The sequence below is a fragment of the Bos indicus x Bos taurus genome, chromosome 4 (assembly GCF_003369695.1).
Source record: "Bos indicus x Bos taurus breed Angus x Brahman F1 hybrid chromosome 4, Bos_hybrid_MaternalHap_v2.0, whole genome shotgun sequence".
Taxonomy (NCBI): domain Eukaryota; kingdom Metazoa; phylum Chordata; class Mammalia; order Artiodactyla; family Bovidae; genus Bos; species Bos indicus x Bos taurus.
This window is the reverse complement of record NC_040079.1, coordinates 44,760,382-44,773,820: the sequence shown is the minus strand read 5'-3', so window position 1 is coordinate 44,773,820 and position 13,439 is coordinate 44,760,382. Positions and strand designations below refer to the sequence as shown.

Sequence of the window (13,439 nt, the reverse complement as noted above, 5' to 3'; positions counted from 1 at the left end):
GGATCTTATAAACTCAGAATGAGAAACAACAGAATGAGTTGGAGGGACTGGGGTTAGGATATGATTTGGAGAAGGAAATGGCAACCCACTCCAGTGTTCTTGCCTGGAGAATCTCAGGGACGGGGGAGCCTGGTGGGCTGCTGTCTATGGGGTCGCACAGAGTTGGACACGACTGAAGCGACTCAGCAGCAGCAGCAGTAGCAGGATTCAACTGGGTGGAGGACCCAGGCACACATGGGACTGCTAGCTTTCTTGGGTGACTTGAGTGCACATAGAGAAGCTTCTAGAATGCCTTGGGACTCCTGAACAGCTCTGAGAAGGTGACAGAGCAGTCTTCCCTAGGACAAGATTTGATCCCAGATGGTATGGGTCTCAGGGTCCCTGCCTGGTGGGTCTGTGGGTAGGAACAGACCTGATGTCACCCAGCTATCCCCCTGCCTCAGAGCAGACGCTCTGAGGAGCTGCAATAGTTTTCTGATTGTTCTGTAGGTTCCACTGCCTGTTCACTTTCTAGTTCTTGGTGTGATGAGTGGGTTTTAGGATTTATCCTGGACTTTCCTGATATTATGTTGTGAGCTATCAGTTCTGTCTCATCTGGTCTTCTTGTTTGAGGCAGTGCTCCTACCCAAGTGCAGTTCCAAGGCTGCGTGGATGTGTGGATATTTAGATGTACTTTCCAAAGACCTTGCTCACTCGGGGGAGGAGCTAGTGTGGGTCTCCTGCTCTGCCCCAACCTCTGCACTAGGGCCTGAGGCTGGGTCGGGGAGAAGGCCGGCTCACCCTGCACCCAGCTGACTCCACCCTGGTGGGGAAGTCCAGGGCTACCTCCTCCTGTGAGGTGGGGTTGATATGGAAGATCAGCTTTCCACTGGGCCTTGCTAAACCCGTGGTGGGGGTGGAGTCCTGTGGGTGTTGGGTAGGAATAGGGCCAGCCGGTGTTAAGGAAAAGATTTTCTACTTTTAGTCCACTCATTTTCCTTTGGTCAGTTTTGCTTCTTTGGTTAGATGAGTAGGCTTTTCTGGAGCTGTTTTTGCTGACAGTTCTGGGATCTACCTGAGGCAATAAGGAAGTCAGGAAACTCGCCCTGGATAGTGTCCTTCCTCCCCTCCCCTCCACCCCGCCTACCCTGCCCACCCCATCCCCACCCCCCAGCCCAAAGCGTTAGGTCCTTCTTTCCATCTGTCAGAGTTCCCTGTGTGAGTGGTTGTGTGATGTCTGGGACTGTAGTTGTAAACACAAGGACCAGAGAGAAGTGGGGCTACCCTGTCTTGGCCAGAACCGCAAGTTCCCAGCGTTATTATTTTCAGCCCTGCTAATTCAGTAAACACTGCACAAACACCTCCCACGTGCCGGGTAGCTGTGGACACCAAGGTGGAGCAGGCACAAGACCCATGGCAGGCGCTTCACTGGCTGGCTGCAGAAGGGATGCCCAGGAACCTGAAATAGCCAATGAAAGGACAAGAGATGCAAAACGAAGTTAGTGAGGAAGAGGGATTTAGCAGAAGGCCTTCCAACAATCAAATCCTTGTGTAGAATGTGAAGCCGTTAGCTTGAGACAGAGTCCTGTTTCCTAGAGTAGATGGGGTTGAGGTAGCACGTGGGCAGTTTTGTAATAAAAAGATAAAAACAGAAGAATACCTGTTGCCACCTCACCGCTGAGAGGGAAGAAGGGGAGACTCAATCCCAAGGCCGTAGCCTCAGAAATCTCCTGAGCAGGAAGTGGGAGTGGCTCCAAGGTCATCTGGTGGGGAGACCGAGACCCCTAGTGATCACCTTCCCAGAGCATGCCCCAGCCCTTTGGAAGGGGCACCATCAATTCACATTCCTGCAGAGTCAGGGGCAGCACAGACCTGATTTCACCAGGCCATGGAGACCCTCTGGTCCCTGTGTGCCCACTCCTCAGCACTGTCACCTCTGGGAGACACCCTTGTCCTGGGGAGACACCGGGCCCACCCTGGGAGTGAGAGATGATCTCGCACATGTAACCCAAGGCAAATGGATTGTCACATTGCTATCCTTTTCTCTGTACCACAGAAAGAGGAAACTCTGTGTTCCTGGAGTAAGTGAGAGCAGGCCCTGGGCCTCAGCTTCCTGGGTCTGCCCAGGACTTCATACCCCTGGGGTTTGTTTTGAGGGCCAAGGAAGCCTGTTGGGTACCACACAGGTAATAATTATTGGTACTGTTGATAATTTATGAAGAAAGCTTGCTTTTTCTGCTCACATGGTGAAAATCCAACTTAAATTATGCCGCAGTGCTTGGCACTGCAGTGAGCCACCTGTGTTCACTCAGGACCTCTGCCCAGGCTGGTGCGACCTAATGAGGGTTCATGGTGCTGCGCTCGGTCTGTCATCAGGGTGATTTAGAAGGACCGGGTGCGATGCGGCTGCCTGATTCAGAGTCCTGGTTTTAGACCCTGAGCAGTGATAATTCTCTGGAAAACAGCAGACTTTGGGCTTCTGAAATCTGGGGAGAAATTGGCCGCCTAGGGCCCCAGCTACTGTGTGGGCGTGGGGCTTAACCAATGTGGATCTCCAGGTCCTGCAGGGCTTCTGAGAGGTAAAGTTCCTATGAGGATATCTTAGAGTTGTGTCCTTAAACCCTACACAGGAAATAGGGCTTGCCGGTCACAACCAGACCCTCTCTGACTCTACAGGAGGGTTTTAAGCCCTGGCCCTCCTTTGGAATATGATTTTGAATCTCCATGGTGCAGTCCTGATGAGAGGATGCTCTCACTGCAGATGAAGGCACCTCAAGGCTCCTTTGTTAGCAGTCTTCACCAGGCTGATGGCTCTTTCCGGAGAAGGTCCAGGACAAAGTTTAGCATGAATGGTGATGGTTTAGTTGCTAAGTTGTGTCCGACTCTTGCAAGCTCATGGATTGTAGCCCACCAGGCTCCTCAATCCATGAGATTTCCTAAGCAAGAATACTATAGTGGGTTGCCATTACCTTCTCCAGTGGATCTTCCCAACCCAGGGATCGAACCTGGGTCTCCTGCGTGGGAGGTGGTCTCCTGCATTGCAGGCAGATTCTTTTACCGACTGAGTCACCAGGGAAGACCTTAGCGTGAATGCCACACATTGTTTCCACAGGCGGGCCAGAGCCCCTGGGGCTTCTGCCTGAAGGAAGGAAGCAGTTTTTCTGAGAATCTAAGACTTCTAACCCAACAGGGAGTCATGGGTGCAACATCTTCACCAACATAGATGGGGCCTCATTTCTGCCTTCTGCTGACAGTTTACCTGTTCCTGGGTAAATCTAGTGGCTTGTTAGGGTGACTCCCTCTCTGTCGTCCTCACTACCCACTTCCTCTGCAAGTGAGTTATACACATTCTCCCTCTGCTTAAACACTTTCTCTGGATTTTTTTTTTTTTTTGGCTCAGCTCAAGGAAAGCTTCCCTGTTTCAATGCCTCTTTTCTTCTCTCTGGCGCCATTTCTCCCCATAGCCTGACAGCTGCCGTAAACATTCTTGTCTACCTGGATTCCTGCTGGATTGGAAGTAGCTTTTTTTTTTTAATAGAATCTTATTTATTTGATTTTTAAATTTTTGACTGTGCTGGATCTTTGTTGTTGCACACTGGCTTTCTCTACTTGTGGCTAGCGGGGACTACTCTCTAGTTCCGGCGTGCGGGTTTCCTCGTTGAAGGCTTCTCTTGTTGGGGAGCATGGGCTCTAGGGTGCGTGGGCCCAGTAGTTGTGGTGCATGGGCTTAGTTGCCCCACAGCATGTGGAATTTTCCCAGACCAGGGATTGAACCTGTGTTCCTTGCATTGGCAAGTAAATTCCTAAACCACTGGAAGTAGCTGTGAGGCAAGGATCTTGTATCACTGAGGCTGCTTTCTGTTGCAAGTATCCAGTCCCAACTCAAACGTGAGTAAAGGAACAAGAAAGGAGGACGTGTGATTATTCACAGGAGCCAAAAGGTGGGACCAACCCAAGTGTCCCTCCACGGGCAAAGGATAAACATATCGTGATTCATCCATACAATGGAATGTTATTCAGCCTTGAAAAGAAAGGAAATTCTTACACATGCTGCCACATGGATGCACCTTTAAGACACAGCCAGACACAAAAGTACACATGCTGTGTGATTCCACTTACGTGAAGTACTTACAGAAGTCAGATTTATAGAGACAGAAAGTACAAAGGCAGGTGCCAGGATCGGGGGAGGAGGGGGTGCAGAGGCAGTGTTTAGTGGGGACAGAGTTTCAGTTTAGCAAGATGACAGGAGTTCTGGAGATGGATAGTGGTGGCGGCGGCACAACGTGTGAATTGTACCCAACGCCTGTAAACTGAGCACTTAAAACTGGTAAACCGTGTTATGTCTGTTTCACTCAATATTTTTTTTTAATGGAAATATAAGTGAGTCTCGGAGAGCAGTTCTGGCCGCAGCTTTGGTGTCATGAAGCCTCATTCCTCATTTCTCAGTTCTTGTGGAAACTCCCTCATCCTCGGGCTCTGGGAGTGGGGGTGTATGGTATCTCCAGGACCTCCAGCCCCAGTGCTGTTAAAGTCTAGCAGGAAGGAGGGAGTTTGTTTCCCTGAGAGCTTACTCCAAAGCCTATTTTTGAAAGATGCTCATTCGTTACAGGTTGCTAAGAGTCCTGGTTAGTCACTTGAGAAACTGGCCTCGCTTAGTGCATCATCAGAGTAGAAACTGCTTGGGAAGACTCATTGTGAACCGAAAACAGTTTCCAATGTTGCCACATTAGAATTCCCTGCACAGCACCAATGGAGTAGGGGCAAATGTGTTTTCTTTCCAGCGTGTTTGACTCAAAACCTCTGAATAGAAACAAGACATCTTCAAAGAATAAGAAGAAACAAGATCCCGATTGTAATGAGCTGTTTTATCTGCATTTTCTGCTTCTTCTGTGTTATTGAGTAGAAGGAAAACTGTGGGAATAATTCCAGTTTGGATGAGATCTTTGTGGAAGGCTCTCCCATCTGTTAACAGACAGGGACCCTGACTGCAGTGGTGGTTGGGGCACATCAGCTCTGTTGGAAGCATGAGAATGTTGATGCTTCTAGAAGAAAGACATTTCATTCTTGGGAGAGCACTCCTAGTACTTACTGGAAATGGTGACCTTAACCCATAGAACACATTCATATGATGTGATTCTGACATAAAGATTTACAAAAGAAAAAAAACTCAAGATCTAGAAAGTATGTGTTTATCCATGTGGGGGCTGTCGATCACTTCCTTCTGTGTTTGTAGAGTATTTATGAGGCCAGAGATGCAAGACTGATTTTTGACAAAAAAAGAAAAACCTTCTACGCAGCGTTGTGTTTTGAGTCTTCCGGGGTTTTTCTGTGTTTGATTGTCATTGTATCTAGCTGTCTGCTCATCTTTCCCTTGCTCTCAGAAAGACTGGCTAAATGGTCTGTTGTTCATAGACAAATATAAAAGAAACACTACAAGATAAGGGCTCCCTTTAAAAGTTACTACTGTTGAACTTCCCATACAGTCTTGCATTTAAAAATAATATTTTAAGTTTAGAGCTAGACAACAGAAAAAGGACTATTTTACCTATGAAATGTTTTCTGTAAACTTTAGTTTACATAAAGCAAAAGTCAAGAGCTGAGACTTGAAACGTGAGAAAGGGCATGTATGCTTAGTTGTATCCAACTCTTTGTGACCCCATAGACTGTAGCCCACCAGGCTCCTCTATCCATAGAATTCTCCAGGCAAGAATACTGGACTGGGTTACCATTTCCTCCTCCAAGGGATCTTCCCGACCCAGGGATTGAACCCATGTCTCTTGTGTCTCCTGCTTTGGCAGGCAGGTTCTTTACCACTGAGCCACCTGGGCCTGAGTAAATCACCACAGATGGAAACCACCAATTTACAGAGGAAAACAGAAGCAGAAGGAAAAGAAACAACGGAGAAGTAAATCTAGAGCTAAAGAGACCCTAGAAATCATCCTCTTTGATCCTAATTGATGGGATTCTGTGTATGAAGAACCTGAGGTCCCAGAGGTTGACAGCATATTCAATGGCCTATGACACACGGCAGAACCCAGACTAGAACTTGGGGGTCTCTGCCCTCCTTCCCTGTCAGCCCCAGTTTCAAACCCAGAAGTAGAGTGAAAGAAAAGAAAGATTTGTTAATGTTTCATTTTGCAGAACTCTCAAATGTCAGGGAAGGGAACTTCCTGATTAACTACGTCATCCCCAGAAGGAGGAACGAGGGGATGGAGATAGATAGATTATAGATATGAAAGACAGATATTAAAGTTCATATAGAATATTTAATAGCAATTTGTACTTATTAGGAGTAAGTAATATATGAGTGAATACTTTTTTATACATTTTATGATTTTTTTAATGTAACTAGGAAGACAGGAAGTGTTGATTTTCTTTTCTGTAATGTCACGTGCATTAGTCAGTAGGGGTACCTACATCCGAGAGAACAGTCATATGGGGATGAACCTTGCTGTTTGGGCCCCTCTTTACCTTTTATGCCGGGCCATTCCCTCCGGTGAAGGCCTCAGCTTCTGGGTCAGGCGGCACCAGGCTCTGGAGGACAGGGAGCTGAGAGCAGTGCAGGTTCCCTTTCTTCTTGTTAACTTACACCATGTGATGTAAATAGTGGTGACCAGAGAGCAAATGTTCCCCAGCTTCCCACAGAACCTCCTGCAGTGGCCCGAATGAGAGCATAAAAATAGACCTTTTGGGAAAGAGCCTATGACCCTCTCTCACCCTGTTCTGGGTAAAGGAAGTGCAGGAAGGGGAAGCCGAGGGGATAGGACACCGGACATCCTGGGAGCCCAGAGGGAGAGGCAGGCGCCCTCCTCTCAGCCCTCAGCCCAGGACCATCTGCTCAGAGAAAACCAGGAAGCGAGGGGGTTGATTTCCAAACACTGAAGGCATTATGTGGGCTCCTTTGGGTGTCAGTAGGGAAGAGAAAATGCGGGAATGTAGTGAGCAGGAACAGACCTGCGACTTTGCCAGGAGGATGACCAAAAAGAGCCCAGATCAACTTGGGCACCAGAGATCCGACATGCAGGGGGTGTCCAGCAGTGTCCCTGTAGGCCTTAGTTCCCCTGCAAGTGTGGACACAGCCTAATGGCAACTGTGGCCCTGGAAGTCTCACGGTCCTGGAGCCCCTTATGTAGTTGGTTTAGGACAAACGGACATGCTGTCTGTGGTGTCCAGAGTGGAGAAAAGGCAGCTGGGACCAATGCCTGCTTCTCTGCCCTCATCTCGAAACTCTCATCTGCTCCCATGGCTGTCACTGCACCCCTGAGCCTCCTTCTGGGTCCAGAGCTGAGAAGATAGAGCCCCCGGCCCCGAGTCCCCAATAGGCAGCAGGGCCCATGGACAGTTCTCCTTTCAGAAATTTCATGTATTGTTCAACTGTGAATGGCAAATGTGCAAGTTGAACAAAACCCAGTCAAGACACATCCTTCCTGCTCTTGGCGCATGCGCACTTTGAGAAACGAGGCAGATTCTTGCAGAAGGGTCTGCTGGCTTGACTCATGCGACTGGTGTCTCCGTCTGTACTTGAACTCAGATTTCAGGGTCCTTCTCCAGCCGTGTGGGACCCCTCTTCTTATGTCTCTAGATTCCCAGTGGGGCTAGGGGGCAGTGCCCCACTGCTTGGAGAATGAAGGGTGTGCCCTTACCTCCCACGAGGCCCCACTCATAGTACCCTTTGTATCTCTGAGCACACTTAGGGACCAGGAACCCGGGGCTTCCACTCTGAGGTGCTGGGCCACTCCTTTAGGGGTTAAATCCTGTTGCCCTGGCAGGGGCTGATCTGAGCAGAAGGCATCAAACCCAGCCACGTGCCCCAGAGCTGGCTCTAGCTGAGTTAGGAACAAAGCCACTTTCATGGAAAGCACTGTGCTTGTTTTCTGGAACAGGCAGCGTGATAACAGCACAAACTGGGATCTCATTTTCCTTTGGCTTCTCCTTTGGTGGGACTCCTGTGCACCACTTGAGGGTGGTGGAGGATTCCTGAGGTAGCTGGGATTCCTATGGCCCCTGGACTTGCTGACATGCAGCCCCTGTCACTGCATGGGGACCACCGAGAGCAACCTTGGTGGCAGAGGAACTGACCCTGTGAGTAGGCACTGTATGCATGCTCGTGCCATTCACTCATGGCCCATGACATACTCAAGCAGCCCTGAAGCAGATGGGCTAGACTTAATGGATAAACCGTTTTTCTTTTCAAAATTGTTTTATTTATCTGTTTTTGACTGAGCTGAGTCTGCACTGCTGCATGTGGGCTTTCTCTATTTGCAGCAAGTGGGGGCTACTCTCTAATTGTAGCACTTTAGCTCTAGGGCATGTGAACTTAGTAATTGTAGCACACAGGCTTGGCTGCCCAACGGCCTGTGGAATCTTTCTGGACCAGGGATCGAACCCACGTCTCCTGCATTGGCAGGTGAATTCTTAACCACTGGACCACCAGGGAAGTCTCAAACCATTTTTCCGATCCTTGACATGCTGGGTCTGTGCTGCTCCTTGACGTGGGACCGTAGGCTGATGGGCACAGCGTCCTCTCACTTCTCGCCAGTCTCCTGAACCATATCTGCATCCTTTCTCCTGCCCTGTACTTTTGCCTCTGCACCTCTGCTAACTCATTCATAGTGTGACTGACCTGAAGCTCCCACCAGCTGCCAGTTCAGTGGCGGGGCCAGCAGTGAACAGTGGAGGCTCCTCTTACCCTGTGAGCACGGAGCCCCCGGATGGTGCCCAGTGCACCGTTATGCATACCCTTTGGGCTGTCAGAATCCCACCAGCCTTCCAAGATACTGTCAGATACCACTTCCTCCAGAAATTGAACTCTCTCTAGATAGAAACATCTCCTCCTGCAGGTCACAGGCTGCAATTCACATGCTCCCTGATGCAATGCTGATTTGAGTGCTAAGAGCTAGCTGGTGCTCAGCAAATACATTTCTGAAGTAGAAAATGAACACAGGCTGATGTAACTGAAGATGTAACTTTATCATCAGAAAGAGAAGTGTGGGTGCAGAGAAATATCTGAAACACCATGCATCTTTGCTTATCTGTCCCACTTCAATCAGAAATATTGAAGGATGGGCTTTGGAGACCATCCTCTTGGTTAATTAATTCAACAAACATTTATTTTAGAACATTTGCCGTAGGATGTTGTGCTTGCACGAGGGGCAGTTAAACAGCATAAATAGGATGACTGCATCTGCTCTAGTAATTTATAGGTGAGTCACAGAAGGAGACACACCAGCCCTGTGTGTGACACTGACGTTAGCACACCCAGCTCTGAGTGATCATGGAGCATTTGCATCTGGGTCCAGGAGACAGCGTCCATCCAGGGGCTTACAGTGTATTTTGTACCAATAGAACAGTAGCACTCGACTTTTCTGTGATCAAAAGTTTACTAAAGGTTTAAAAGAATTAACACAGAATTTGGATATCACCTTCCTCCCAAAATGGGACAAGTGCTCTGTTTAAGTTTGTCATTGATTTTCAAAAGTTTTACTATTAAGTGAATAAGTGTAGTTGTCTTTTTATTTATCCTGCTTAGATTTCATGATTTTTTTTTTTTACACTTGTGGCTTTTTTACACTAGTTTTTACACTACTTTTACACTAGATTTCTTTAGTCTGTTTTGGGAAATTCTCAGTATTTTCCAGTATTGATTCTGCCTCATTGAATTTCTCTACCCCTTCTTAAACTCCAATTATATGTGTTAGAATTTTTCATCATATCTCACATATATTTCTCCTCTTTTCTGTATTTTCCATTCTTTTCCTCTCATGGCTTCAGGCTGGATATTTTTCTCTGGACCAGTCATCATTTATGCTGTCTCTAGTCTGCTGATACAATTATTGACCTAAGTAAGGCTTAATTATATTAATTGTGTTTTTAAGTTTTAGGTTTTCTGTTTATTCTTAATGGACTCCAGGTCTCTGGTGAAATTCTCTCTTGTCTTATATTTTCTGAAACATTTTCAGTTTGGTGCTGGGTTGCTTAGTCAATCAGTCGTATCAGACTCTTAGTGACTTCATGGACTGTAGCCCACAAGGCTCCTCTGTCCATGGGATGGATTCTCTAGGCAAGAATACTGGAGTGGGTTGCTATTTCCTCCTCCAGGGGATCTTCCCAACCCGGGGATTGAACCTGCGTCTCTGGCATCTCTTGGATTTGCAAGTGAATTCTTTACCACTAAGCCACTGCAGCTTCCTGTTTAAAATCTGTGCCTTTTAACGCCACTGTTTGTATTACCTGTGGGTGTGTTTTCTTTTCTTTTTTTTTTCTTTCATTTTTTGTTTTGTTTTTTATGTTTTTGTTTTGTTACCTGGAATGCCTGTTCAGTTTTTTAAATAAATATTTTATATTGTGTCCAAAAAGTATAGATAAATTGATAGACAGACAGATGTTAGATGGTTGGATAAATGGATGGCTGAATGGATGGATGGATAGATAGGTGGATGGACTATGATGGATAGAGCTGAGTAACGTGAGTAATGTGAAATTTTTTCAGCTTTATTATTTTCTGATCAATCCTCCCTTGTTTTAAGGCAGAAAGCAAAATAACTTGTATTTCTCACAGTATTATTTTATTATTATTTATTGACCATGGTAGATTTGTCTAGTTCTCAAAAATTAGTTTTTAAAAATATTTTGCATATTTTTAAAAATACCCAGAAATGGTAGTGATGCTAGACTGTAAGCAGGGTGGACATCTGGTCAGTGGAACATGTGAAGTTGCCTGGGGTTTGTAGGTGTCAGGCAGGGTTTCCTGGTATTCGGCTTCTCATCACCCCTTGACAAGAGTCAGGCCAAGTGGTCTCTGCACCTCGTGGGGGTGAAGACACTGCAGGCAGGGCTGTGTTAGGGGAGGAAAGTGTTAGCTGAAAGCACAAGACTCATCAGTTGCCCACCCACCCCACAGCTGCTGGTTTGCACTTTCTTTGGTTTGCATGGAGACCTTGCCAATTCTAGTGAGAAATGGTTTATCTCATCGGGGTGGTAAGTGTATCAGAGTAACTGGCCCTCAGCTTACTCACTGATGATACTCATGAGTATGTGCTGACAGCTGCAAGTACCAGCCAGATGTTTCTCCTTTGGAAATGTGCTGGGAAAGAGGAGGCTGCACTTGGTGGAGTCAGATCACCTCCTTCTGCAGCAGAAAGCTTTGTAAGTGGCACTGCTGCTTACAGTCTGCTCATGTTTCCTTGCTCCAGAACCCCGAGGCTGCCCTGAGATTCTCAGTCATTCTGTGGGGATGTCAGAGAGCCCTGTTGGACCCAAACCCACGATGCTCCGGGCCGACATGCCCACGGCGCCCTCCTTCCAGCGGGCATTCACGTCCTCCTGCACCATTTCTGGGAACAGCCCCAGCCAGAGGAGAGGGAGGTAAGGTGGCCATTGAACCAAACACAGGCTGCTCTTACAGACCCCAGCCTGAACACCACAGAGGGAAGAGGGGGGCAGGGGTCTCGTCCTCCACACGACACCAGGCCGCCTTGTGCACTGACAGCCATCGGTCTTCAAAAATGCAGTCAAAATAAAAACTCCTGTGTCCACCTTCACTTTTAGCAGGTGGGGTGCTCAAGGAACACACCGCTCTTAGAGTCTGGGCACAGCAGCCAGTTAAGGACCGTGAAGGCATTGTCTGAGCTGAGGCTGGAAAGGAGGGTGCAGTGGTCAGGCTAGGAGCGGGCCTGCCCAGGGCTGCAGGTTGCGGGTGGGGAGAGCAGGCAGGATGCACTGCTCTCGGGGGGAAAAAAAGGAATTTGTGCTAGTGTTTGGGAAAGCCTTGGGTGTTGGGGGGGGGTGCATGGACAAAGAGAAATGTCCTATTTCTGCTTCACAAAGGACTACCCTTGTGCAAATTCACATGCTCAGGGTAGGAATCATTTCTTAGTGTTTTACTTGTGGGTACATTGCTCTACAGTTACCATCCTGAATCCCACCTCATTTCTCTACAAAAAAAGGGGCACGTTGCATATCAGGGCTTAACGTTACACACACAGCAAGTATGTGTTTGCTAGTGAGATATACGTGTTACTTGTCTTTCTATATTTCTAAATATAGTTTCCAATATTTTTTTATAATTAAGTTTATTCATTTTTAATTGAAGGATAATTGCTTTACAGTATTGTGTTGGTTTCTGCCAAACATCAACATGAATAAGCCGTAGATATACCTATGTCCCTCCTTCTTGAACCTCCTCCAGTATTTTACTGTTGGAATTTCCCATTTCTGATATGGTAATCTCTTGTGTTCTTACTGGTATCCTTAATTAGCTTGTGGTCCTGCAAGCACTTATTGAAAATCGACTGTGTGAGGATGTTGGGCATGGGGAAGAGGAACCCAGGGGGAGGGGGTTTAAGCAGATACATGGGTGGTGCCTGTGTGGTGGGACCAGGGGAAGGACAACGCTAATCCCTGTGCTCACATGGACACGGGCAGGGAGGACTTCAAAGTCGGACACAGTGGAGCTGCAGCTTGAACTGAAGAGAAGAGGGGACTTTGCCAGGTCAGAGTGGGAAGGAAGGCACGCACGCTGTAGAGGCAGGGAGGGCCGCCTCCCCTCCTCGAGGTTGTGGACTGAGCATCTGGCGTGAATGGTCAGGTGGGAGGCTGGAGAAGCAGGGCCTGAGTTCTGATATTTGGGGAGCCCCACGTTGCTGCAAGGGGAACCTCAGTACCCCGCCTCTCGTCCCCATCATGTGGGAACTGATGCTAATTCCCAGGCTAATTAGACTAATTCCCCTAATTAACCACTGCTAATTCTCTCTGGATATGTCATTGTCTCGCCATTTGTCTTTTGAACAGCCCTTCCTCAGCTGAGCACCAGTGGGTGGAGACCAGCCCCAAGTCCACGCTGACCCTCCTGGGGGGCAGCCGGCCTGGCAAGGACAGCCCCGCGCGACCCCACTTCCCGCCTGCCGACCTCCAGACATCCTTCCACGGCCCCGAGCTGTCCCTGGCGGAGCCGCCGGAAGCTCTGGGTCCCCCGAGCAAACAGGCCTTCCTGAGCTTCAGCACTGCCCCCATGGCGGGAGGTGGGCTCCCCGCCGGGGAGGACCCCGGGGCCTTGCTGGCCAATTCCCACGGAGCAGCCCAGGCCCCTGGCAACCCACTGACGGCAGCTGAGGCTGCCGACAACAGCTTCCTGTCCCACAGCTTTCTCACGGTGGCACCTGGACACAGCGGCCACCACAGCCCGGTCCTGCAGGGCCCGGGACTGGCTCTGCCCGGGCAGCCACCCCTTCCTGAGAAGAAGCGGACCTCAGAGGGAGATCGGTCTTTTGGCTCCGTCTCGCCATCCTCCAGTGGCTTCTCCAGTCCTCACAGCGGGAGTACCATGAGCATCCCTTTTCCAAACATCATCCCGGACTTTTCCAAGGCTGCCGAGGGGGCAGCACCTTCCCCAGGTAGGTGCATCTCCACGGGTAGGGGGCCTATCCTTGTGCTCAAGCCTGCACTCGTGCAGGGCAGCACCC

At 48.6% G+C, this 13,439-nt stretch overlaps 1 protein-coding gene across 8 annotated transcripts in view; it reads left to right on the top strand.

Annotated features, from left to right (window-relative positions):
* Positions 1-13,439, top strand: part of TNS3 (tensin 3) — a 222,654-nt gene that overhangs the window by 188,261 nt on the left and 20,954 nt on the right. For all 8 annotated transcript variants that reach the window (XM_027539303.1, XM_027539304.1, XM_027539302.1 and 5 more), the window contains 2 exons: positions 11,172-11,343; positions 12,769-13,370. In XM_027539303.1, coding sequence (XP_027395104.1) covers positions 11,172-11,343; positions 12,769-13,370 — 774 coding nt within the window. The remainder of the gene's footprint in view (positions 1-11,171; positions 11,344-12,768; positions 13,371-13,439) is intronic.